The sequence below is a fragment of the Culex pipiens genome, chromosome 2 (genome assembly GCF_016801865.2).
Source record: "Culex pipiens pallens isolate TS chromosome 2, TS_CPP_V2, whole genome shotgun sequence".
NCBI lineage: Eukaryota > Metazoa > Arthropoda > Insecta > Diptera > Culicidae > Culex > Culex pipiens.
The window spans coordinates 179386975-179397504 of NC_068938.1; the positions used below are offsets into that span (position 1 = coordinate 179386975).

A 10530-nucleotide genomic window follows, 5' to 3' on the forward strand; every position below is an offset into this window, starting at 1 on the left:
TATTATTTTAAATCTTGTTCTGGGGCCCCACATCGTCCATGCACTATTTTTGGAAAAAAAGTTTTTTCAACAGTGTTTAAACAGAATATTGCGTTGGAATTAAAGAAATTTCTTTTTTTTTTAAATTCCGGGATTACTTTGTCTGTTCATGGTTTTCTAGTATAAATAGGATTAAAAGACTGCAAATTATATTTTTAACGTCGAATTTATTATTAGTTAGATTTTACTGATAAAGTTTTGAAAGAAAAAAAAATAATGTTATTATTTAGTTTATTATGTTTATGAGCTTTTGAAAAAAATACTCAAATTTGAGGTAAAATTGATAAAAGTAAATAAAACTAGTTTAGCTTAAAAAAAAATATAAATGCATTTCAAAAAATATTTTTTAAAACAAAATTTATTTACTTGTTTAAAAGCAAGCACGGTACCGTATGGAATAATAACCAAAACGAAAAAGACAGAAGCTTAATGCGTAAATTAAGCAAACTGTCACGTAAACGGTAAACGCAAACTGCAACCCAACAGTTTAGTTCAACGTCGTCGTGCTATCCTGTCGCACCCGCCATTTCGACGTTCCGAGAAAAAAGCGTTTTAATGTTTGACCTTGAATAAACAAAAGCGAAAGCAGGCAATGTGAATAATAACAAACACGTTTTGTTTGGCTGACCATTAAGTGCATTGTCCCACAGTTTGGTTGAAGTTGGTTGTTGGAGTCCCGAGTTATAATTACAAAAGTTTACGTTAGTCTAACTTGTACGTGCGTCAAACGCGTTCTGACCTGAAATCCCTTTGGCCAGTTGTCGCACTTATATCAATTTTCAGGGAGTGACAAGAGCACGACACGATTGAAACTACTTTCATATGTAAAGTGAGAAAAATGCACGGAGTTTTTTTTCGGATTTCGTTGAATGCCTCAGGATTAAAATCGAATTTTGGGTATCTGTGAAGGTCAAAAGGTGAGGCATTGGGAGTAGAGATCCTAAATAGGGAGACTGGTCGAAGTGAATTTGACGTACCCAAACAGACACGAGTTTGACTTATCCAAACGAGCATTTGCCTTTACGGCCAGCAAAACTTATCAGTGTTGTCAAGCTCAAAGCATACGCTGCCAGATCGATTTGGCAAACTTAGACCAGTCTCCCTTTATAGGGTCTCTAATTGCTAGCTGCACAAAATGGCGTTCTTAACTCAATTTGGCCCGAATTGCACGTACGACAAGTTAGCACGACGGCGACGAGTTGGTGATGTCAGCCAGCAGGTGAATGCTTTATTTGCTGCTGTGTGCGTGGTGTAAAAGAGAATCGTCAACTTAAGGGGAGGGCCTAAATAAATCTGCAAACGTTTCGAAACGCAAGACCTTGAAAATTGGCGATCGTAGTTTTTTTTTATTTGTCAACACCACCATGTAAACACACTTCACTTATACTACCCCGGGGTGGAATTTCGGCGATCGCAACAATTCAGTGGCAACTCGTGAACGCTAATAAAGGTAGCATGACCGCAAAGGCAAGGCCCCAATTGACCCGAACATTTTAATGCATGGTAATTTATTTATTGCTTTTTATTAATACACTTGGAGCAGAGGAGACGAGCGCTTCAGAACAACCATAATTAAACTTATTGCATTTTATCACTTGTTTCAACAGCTGAGTAGGAGTAGATAACTGTAAAGACGGCATTCGAGGGTTGATCAATTAACGTGCCGGCTCGTGAATAATATTTTTTGTTCCATTTTTACGCCACTCCTGGCTGCCTTGAGCTCAGCTGACTTATGCAAAGTGAAGGGTTTTTGGGGTTTCATGAAACATGCTTGTGGCTTTTTTGTCGCTGGATTCGAAATTTGACACCCGAATAATGCGTACAGAACTCTGGCATTTTCTATGATCTGAATCAAAACGCTTTTTTCTCTCTTTTCTTGTTTCAGAAGCAAACAACATGAACAAGCCACTCACCAATCGATTACCAACTCCGTGTCAAACATAGCACCTGCCGGTCAACGGTGTGACGCTGCACCTGTAACCCTTTCCAAAGCTGCAAGATGACTTCCGCAGGTGACGCGAACACCTTGCCAACAGCGGCAACGGACAATCTGCGGCACTTTTGCACGCTGCGGAAAAGCAATTTGAACGGCAATGCTAACGATGGCCATCGTCATCTCCGGACGGAAGGGACCTCCACGTCGTCCAGCGGCAATTCCAGTGCCGATGCCGACCGGATCGGACGGTTCTGTACGGTACGCGGGACCAAGGTCATCATGGGGAATGTGAACGGTGGTCAGGTTGGGGCTTCCGGGTACGAGGGGAACAGTGACGAGGTGAATCGAAATTTGCTGTACGAGGAAAACATGTGCACGTTTGAGAATTTCTGCGAGAAGAGCTTGGAGCAGCAGCAGGGGGAAGATGGTGAAACCGCCGGCAGTGAAAGTATCGAGAATTTCTGCACGCTTCGCAAGAAACGCCCGCAGAAACCGGCCGCTGGGAGTGGGTCAAGTGATGTGCACGAAACGTCTCTCGTTGATGGTCATGGTTCGACTTCTGAGGCTGGAGTGGGAGGCTATTGTACGCTGAAGAAGAAGAAGCTCAAGTTGAACCAACGGTTCGTGGAGAGCTTCCTCGAGGATCCAAATGCCAAGCTGCACGATTATCTGTCCGAGCTGGACGCGTACCTGGACGAGATCGATGGGTTGGATTCGTACGGTGAAGAAGACGACGAAGACGAAGCCGCTGCGGCCAAGGAAGAATCGTCCGTAGACAGTGAGCCTGAAGTGACGGGTGAAGATGCCACTGTGGATGATGTTGTGTTCAAAAAGTGCGAAGATCAAATCAGTTACATCGATGTGAAGAATTTCTGCACGCTGCCCAAGAAAAAGCGGGTGCAGTTTCTAAGCGCTTTCAATCGTGGTGGCCCTCTGAGGAGGACCTTTGACGGCGGCGCCAACGGCAGGAGCGGTGCCCTTATTAGGCGTGAAGTGATCGCCGAGGCCGATGAATCATCGGCAGCGGGTCGTGACTCAGCGGTCGCCGTAACTCCTGGGGACGGTATGTTGATCATTTGTTTCTCTTTATTTCAACTGTCGTTACTGGTTTGGGCTTTTTACGATTATGATTGCGCAGTGGCGAAAAGCATTAGTCACGTGGGGCTCCTTTATGCGGCGGGATGGGTTCAACTGCGTTCCGTTGATCTCTCACGTAAACGGGGACGACCTTTAACAGAGTTGCTCAGCGGGGTAGTACTTTCGCTGAAATGGGCAATTATTGACACGGCAGTGGGGTCAAATTGTACAGCAGTATTGTTGCAGGGCTTGGTTAAGGTAACATTGAATTTGATTTCTGAAAATCAAACAAAAAAAGAGAATAATTATGTACAACTATCCATTTTCCATGATTTTTTGTAAATAGGTCGATCTGTCAACTGTTTCGAATATAAAGAATATGACAAAACTTAACGGCCCGATTTTCAAAGATTCAGAGGAAAAATTGTAGGACATTTTTTAAGCATTTTTAAACATGTTTCTCAAGTGTGCTTTTCCTGTTTCGAAGCTTTTGTTAACTAGCCATTACAATTCTTTCAGCTTTTGGTATATTAAATTTTACGAGCACCTTGATTTTCCTTTTTCTTTTAATTTTTTTTTTATTTTGATCTGTTTAATTTTTATTCCAAAATAAGCTATTCCATTTATTTATGTTGATTAAAAAGAATAAATGCTTCCAAACAACTTGTAAAGTTCTTATGGCATATATTGATACTTGTACTTTGTTATACATTATATAATCTTTAATTGTATTCATTATGTGATATAATTCATATTACCATATATTTCAAACGCCTAACAACCCCCCCCCCCCCCCCCCCCCCCAAAATACTAACCCTTCTCAAAAAATGATCCCAGGGCCTTCATATATTTTATGGACTGGATGAGGGAGTCGTGGGAGTCGCCTGGCCCAAGTCACATGAATGTCATTGTCTATTTAATCATTTCATAAGAAATGGTTGGATTGAGAAATGATAATCTTTTAAGGTCTTTAAGATATAAGTCGGTTACTAACCAAACCGTCTTAGTTGAAACATACATGGTCATGGTCATGGGGAAGTCCTGCCAAGACGGGGGTACTAATACATACATACATACATACATACATACATACATACATACATGTTTTTCAAATGTGCTTTTTTTTATAACGAAAAATTTTACTATAATAAATATGAGACACTTTTTGATTGCAAATTTGGTTTTTCTTTGAAAAATGATTTTTAATTTTTTTTGTCTTGTTATGTTTCGATATCCGATATTTTCCAACAAACACGAATAAAAAAACATATCTCCTATACCAGATTTTGCACCATCACGCAAAAAAACGAAAATAAAAAAATACGTATTTTGGGAGTGTATTTATCAATGATAACATGTTAAATAAAAAAACGTTACTTAATCCACCCTTAGGTGGTTGGCGCCTTCCTCACATTTAAAGGGTGCTATCCAAAATGCAAAAAGTGCGTAAATAACACTTAAGTGCTTATAACTTTTGATAGATTTGTCAGATCTTCAATGTCTTGGACGCGTTGGAAAGGTCTTTTAAATACCTTTCTGAAAATGTATAGCATGACGGGTTTTCTTACAAAAACCACCATTTTTACAATCTTCCGGACTTTTGCTAAAATCGTTTTTTTTTCGACTTATGGGACCTCAAGACGGATCGAATGACGCCATAACGGACAAAATCGGTTCAGGCAATGTCGAGATAATCGAGTGACAATTTTTTTATCAACATCCCACCACACACACAGACATTTGCTCAGAATTTGATTCTTAGTCGATAGGTATACATGAAGGTGGGTCTAGGAGGTCTAATTGAGAAGTTCATTTTTCGAGTGATTTTATAGCCTTTCCTCAGTACTGTGAGGAAGGCAAAAAGGTAATTTTTCCGGTAATTGATGGCGAAGCCGTAGAGAACTACTCTATGAATTTTAAATTGATAAATCAAATTCAATGGATCAAATGTTCATTGGGTTATTTTAAGCATCTGTGCAAATTTTGAGCGAAATTGGGTGAGATAAACCCATTAATACCCGAGCCTGAAGTTAGTGAACAAAATGTTTTCCATACAAAAATGACTTTTTTAAATCGTCAATAACTTTTCAGGATCAAGTTTTACAGCTTTGGTCTGTTCAACAAAATTGTAGAGCATAAAATGTTCAATAAGAATCTCACTTTTGGGCATTTTTGGATGGAAGAAGCGCATCGTGCTGACTAAACCGTAAGAAAGTTGAGTTTTCCATACATTTTTTCAATTTTTCCCATACAAACTTCCCCTTCGAGTATCAATGGGTAAATGATGACCGATTTTGATCATATTTTGCCCATAGTCCTAAAATAGCTCAAGGAACAATATTCTGTCTGTGGAGCAACATTTGAGGAAAAGTCCCATATTCTGGGCACCCTAATGTTCTTGTATTGTTAATATTGTTAATTGTGTATCTAACAGGTACCCCGGTTGTATTTTTTTTTCATAACTTATTTTTATTCGGTCTGCGACCGAATAATACCTGCTGCGACCAGGTTAGGACCGAGGATAAAAGTAGAAAAAATAATAAAAGAATAAATAAAAACCTGGTGTAAATAATGAACGAATAATCACAATAACTACGTTTCATGAAATTTCAACAGTGTCAATAACTTAAAATTTCCCAGGTCCCGACAACCTTTTTGAAAGAATCACTTGTTTTGCAAGACCACCAGCTTCATTTTCTAAATACTCTAAATACTCTATGCTAACCCAAAGCCAAAATGCCACCAACGAACGATATGCACCCCGGACCTCGTACATGCGATGTCCAGACCACCGGCCGGACTAAGTCAATGGTGCAAAATATGTATAATTAGCCAATAATGGAGTTCGCCGCTAATATGCGATCGTTTTGTTGTTTGGCGGCGATTGAGAAAGCCGTGCATTGTTGTCTTAGCGGCAAACTGAGCGGAAAATGGTCGCTTATTATTTAAAAAGAGGGAAGGGTGGGGGTTGGTTGTCAGTGTCAGTGGCACAATAGAGCGCGTTGGCCCTTGGAGCATGTTGCAGATATGGGTGCTCCGCGTTTGGTTTAAATTGTTAGCACATAGCCGTCGTTGGCTCAAATTGGTGGATATTCAACCCGAGATCGGTTTCAAAGTTGCGAAAGTTGCCGGCGGAGCGAAACCAATGAGATTGATTTGTCTGCTATGCAACTAATTCGACCGAGTTGGCTCAGTTTACCATATAAGAAAAGATCACTCTTTGGAGGTCTTCAAGAGTTGCGTTTGATTTGAATTTAGTTGAGCTCAAATTACGTTCCAAAGCTATCGATTCTTTTGATGATGATTTTATTTAATTTTTGGTGTAACTTCCAATAACTAGATTTACATAATTATTTCACTTCTTCCTCGTTATCTTCTAGTTCAACGTTCAACAATCCCTTCTCCATCTGCTCCAGCTCGGTTACTTTCATTCCCATCTTTTTTGCACTTGGCCTGACAAATTTGGCTGCATTCTTGCTCAGTACTTCACCCAGGATCTCAAGTTCCTTAACATCCGGCTCCAGGCGTTCCAGCTTCTTCCTGATCATTCTCAGACCTCGATCCAACTTAATGCAGTCTTCACTTATCCGTCCGTACAAGCGCATCGCTCCGGAAAGATTCACTTGCTCCGGATGTGGTTTGGTCTGCTTTCTGACCTTTGTTTCGCCGATCTTTGATTCGTCCTTTGCAGGTTCTTCACCCAAATGATTCGTTTGTGCCTTGAAATCGCTCAACTGGGAGAGAACTGCTTCCTTGTCCTCGTAATAGTTCTCGATCCAACTTTGACAAAACTCTGGAAACAACTCGAAAGGTATGGGCTGAAGTGGGTTTCGCGATCGGAAGGATGCAATCTTAGATTCAAGTGAGGACATCTTTGAGTTATGTTCTAAAAAGTATCTTTGAACATTGTGTTGTGTTGTCATTTAATGACATTTGTAGAACCTCTGTGATGACTAGATGGTTCTACAATTTAGAAGATATGAAAACTAAACAATTTTGTTTTAGAAAACTTATTTTATATTGGCTTTCCCGTGTCTAGTATCAATTTGACCTTAATTCACTACCAAAAACGAATCAACGATACAAATTGCTTTCATTTAATGGGTTCCAACACAGTTCCCAGAAATAATCTACAAAATGATAAAAACCTTCTTTATCACGGGTTACCATGGTGGAGTTGAATATTTAGAAAATGTGGGAGGAAATATTCAAAATATTTTTGTGGTCCTTAGGATTATAGTCTAGATTGCAGAAAAAAATCCGCTTAATCTATACAGACTGGTTCATTCAAGACATTTTTTGGTGAAATAAGTGACTGTTGAAAGCTGGTTGTAGTTGGTATTTAGCAAGATGACGAGGTAGAAAAGGATGATCTCCATGCTACTGTAAGATTCAAGTGCTATCAACTTCGAGACAAGCTGGAACGCAATTGAGGAAATGCTGCCCTAGCAGAAGTGTTTGTTTGTGCAACATTTGTACAATGCAAACTGCACTTGCACCTTTCAAGAGTAGCAAACAGTTTCATTTGTAGATAAGAGATATCAGATGGCGATGGTAGTAATGAGATGACATAGACATTTTTGTGCATTGAATTTTGTTTATTCTATTGTTTATAAGTTACAATTTTCCAAAAAACTTAATTGCGCTTCACCAGTTGTACGTAAATTGGCTTTTCGGTACCCATATTAGTAAATCCCTTCCTCAAACCAAGTGGAATTTGAGTGTTTTCATTTTTTACAAAAGAAAACTTCAAAAGCATGTGATACAAAATCGCTTTCACTTCCATGAGGGCAAACCTCGACCCGATGCAGTTCCGTGGTCCAACCCCAAACGGCAAGTATGTACCTGACACGATGTTCTGTTTGTTCTCATCGTTGAACCGCTCTGGATCGAATTTTTCCGGCTCGGAAAAGTACTTGGGATCCAGGTGTATTCCGTGAACCGGAAACCACACACAAGTACCTTTTTCGATGGTAAACTTTAGCCCTTCACCGTCATCCAATTCGTAGTCGCGGACGCAAAGTCTATCAATAGCTGGGGCCGGTGCCCACATTCGTAGCGTTTCTGAGATTACCATGTCCAGGTATTCCATCTTTTGCAAAGCGTCGTAGGTGAGAGGTTTACCATTCAGGGACTTTCTAGTGTTCAGTACCTCTACGCACAATTTGTCTTGAACTTCCGGATTTCGAACAAGCTCGTAAATAGCAAACATAACACTCGTGGACACGGAATCAAATCCAGCAATAAAAAATATGAAACACTGAGCGATCATCTCATTCTCTGTCATTGGTTTTATAACTGAACCTTTACCTAAATCGGACTCCTGCACCGTGGCGAATCCTTCCTGTTCTTCCTTTTCCTGATGATGCTTCAATTCGCCTTTCTTAGCTTGTAGCAACAAATCGATCATATCATTCCGTACAACACCCTGACTTTCACGAGCCTTAACAGTGTCTTTAATTAACTTTGTAAAGTACTCTGTCTGATCCTTATCGATAATATCGAACCCAAGTCCACCCAATAACTTTGGAAACATCCGGATCGCCAGCATCTTGAACACCAATCCAATTCGTCCAAAGTTCACCATTTTCCTACCCTGTTTCAAGAACTCATTCTCTTGTTCCTTGAACGAATCCACCTTCAATCCAAACGCACACGAAGCAATCACATCGATTCCAACCCGCGAAAGCATATCCTTCACTTCAATCTCCATGGAACCGCCATGATTTCCAACCTCACGATCATAATACCGCACCATCGTTTCGCAGCAATCAACCATCAGCTGGAACATCTGCCTCATCTTGCTTCCGGTGAAGGCCGGACTCAGCGTTGCCCGCATATCCCGCCACCGTTGTCCGTTCATCGAAAACAGTGAGTTGCCAAACAGCCTCGGTGAATCTCCACTGTCGTCGTTGCCCATGATGGTCCGGTGATCCACAAAGTGGTCAAAGTCTTTCACAGCAATCTGTTTGATCAGCTCTGGGTCGCGTATCACGAAGAATGGCATCGTGGTATCAAACAGTCCGAACACTCTGTGGGAATCGTTGATGATCAGATGTTTTAGAATTTGATGACCTCGCGGGATACTCACTTGACGGATGGAAACTTGTCGTAGATGGATTTGATGTAATCCGAAAAGGAACAACGCTTGAACATTAGCGATCCGGTTGATCCGATGCCGGGCTTCACCGCCAACGAAGGTATCGGCTTATCGTGAAAGTAATCATTGTTCTTCGTAAGGTGACGGTACACCAACGCGAAGATTGTAATCACTGCTGCTAGGTGAAACAGATCGATCTCCATTCTGGTGAAAGTGCTGTGAGGAACTGCAGCCAGAAACAGCCACAATTGCGTATTATAACCACTTGATTGGCTGCGATATATGGCATGTTAGTTGACTCTGCCACTTCATATCAATTTATTTATTCGGATGATAAGCAAACCACGTTTCTAGTTCCCATCCCACAACTTAGTATTCCACAACAGTAACAGCATTCAGATATCTTGGACTTTGTTTTGCGAAAATAATTTTGTGAGAAATTCAAAGAATCATGCTTTCAAACTATTCGATTCGTTAATCGTATTTAACAGGAGAGCATTGCTTTAAAAAACTATTTACACATCTTCAGTTCATTGTTGTAGGTCGTCATCACAGAAAACACAAAATATTTAAATCCTAGCTTATTATTTGCTGATAAGAACTCGTATCTACTTTACATCACTTCTCAAACGCAGATTAACATGAAGCCCTCGCTCCGTTGCCAGGTTTGATAATCCCTTCTCCAGCTGCAGTGGTATCTGGGTATTTTCACTCTGCTCGAACGAAAACTTCAGCAACATGTGGTACAAAATGGCCTTGATTTCCATCAGGGCAAATCTGGATCCAATACAGTTCCGAGGACCACTGCCGAACGGCAGGTACGCTCCTAGGTTGATGTTTCGTTTGTTTTCATCGTTGAATCTCTCTGGATCGAATCTTTCCGGATTTGGGTAGTACTTGGGATCATGGTGCAATCCATAAACCGGGAACCACACACAGGTTCCTTTATCGATGGTAAACTTCAAACCGTCACCAGCATCGAGTTCGTAGTCACGAACACATAAACGATCGGTGGCCGTTGAAGGTGCCCAGATGCGGAGGGTTTCCGATACGACCATATCTAGGTATTTCATTTGTTGCAGCACGTCGTACGAGATTTGCTTTCCCTGGAGGGATTCCTTAGTCTGCAATACTTCTTGGTACAGCCTGTCTTGAATTTCGGGATGACGGACCAACTCGTAGACTGCAAACAAGGCGGTCGTGGAGACTGCTTCGAACCCGGCAACGAAGAAAATCAAACACTGCGCCACCATTTCACTTTCCGTCATTGGTCGAGAAAGCTGGACCTTGCCAACGTTGGATTCCTCTACGGTTGCGAAGCCGTCCTGTGATTCTGACTCTTCCTGATGGCTCAAAGTATTTTTCTTAGCTTGTATCA

At 40.9% G+C, this 10530-nt stretch overlaps 3 protein-coding genes across 5 annotated transcripts in view; 1 reads left to right on the plus strand and 2 right to left on the minus strand.

Moving 5' to 3' along the window:
* The window catches only part of LOC120426498 (sodium-dependent transporter bedraggled), a 96858-nt gene that overhangs the window by 23873 nt on the left and 62455 nt on the right, over positions 1-10530 (plus strand). For 2 of the 3 annotated variants that reach the window (XM_052707962.1, XM_052707964.1), the window contains exon 2: positions 1925-3038. In XM_052707962.1, coding sequence (XP_052563922.1) covers positions 2039-3038 — 1000 coding nt within the window. In that variant the 5' untranslated portion in view covers positions 1925-2038. The remainder of the gene's footprint in view (positions 1-1924; positions 3039-10530) is intronic. The other variant, XM_052707963.1, reaches the window with a different exon arrangement.
* On the minus strand, positions 7633-9557 carry LOC120414944 (probable cytochrome P450 9f2). The gene is made up of 2 exons (XM_039576276.2): positions 9144-9557; positions 7633-9084 (listed from the first exon to the last, which is right to left on the minus strand). Exons 1-2 carry the CDS (start codon positions 9353-9355, stop codon positions 7689-7691), a joined length of 1608 nt encoding a protein of 535 aa, XP_039432210.1. The 5' UTR covers positions 9356-9557; the 3' UTR covers positions 7633-7688.
* Positions 9721-10530, minus strand: part of LOC120426495 (cytochrome P450 9e2-like) — a 1860-nt gene continuing 1050 nt past the window's right edge. Inside the window, exon 3 of the mRNA XM_052707970.1 lies at positions 9721-10530. This exon is cut by the window's right edge and continues 1 nt beyond it. Coding sequence (XP_052563930.1) covers positions 9761-10530 — 770 coding nt within the window. The 3' untranslated portion in view covers positions 9721-9760.

What these genes read in the sequence shown, in the direction of transcription:
- LOC120414944 (XM_039576276.2), bottom strand. Translation starts at nt 9,355, where the DNA reads ATGGAGATCGATCTGTTTCACCTAGCAGCAGTGATTACAATCTTCGCG. An exon ending in GACAAGTTTCCATCCGTCAA is followed by an intron (nt 9,085 to 9,143) that starts GTGAGTATCCCG and finishes CGATTCCCACAG; the next exon opens with AGTGTTCGGACTGTTTGATA.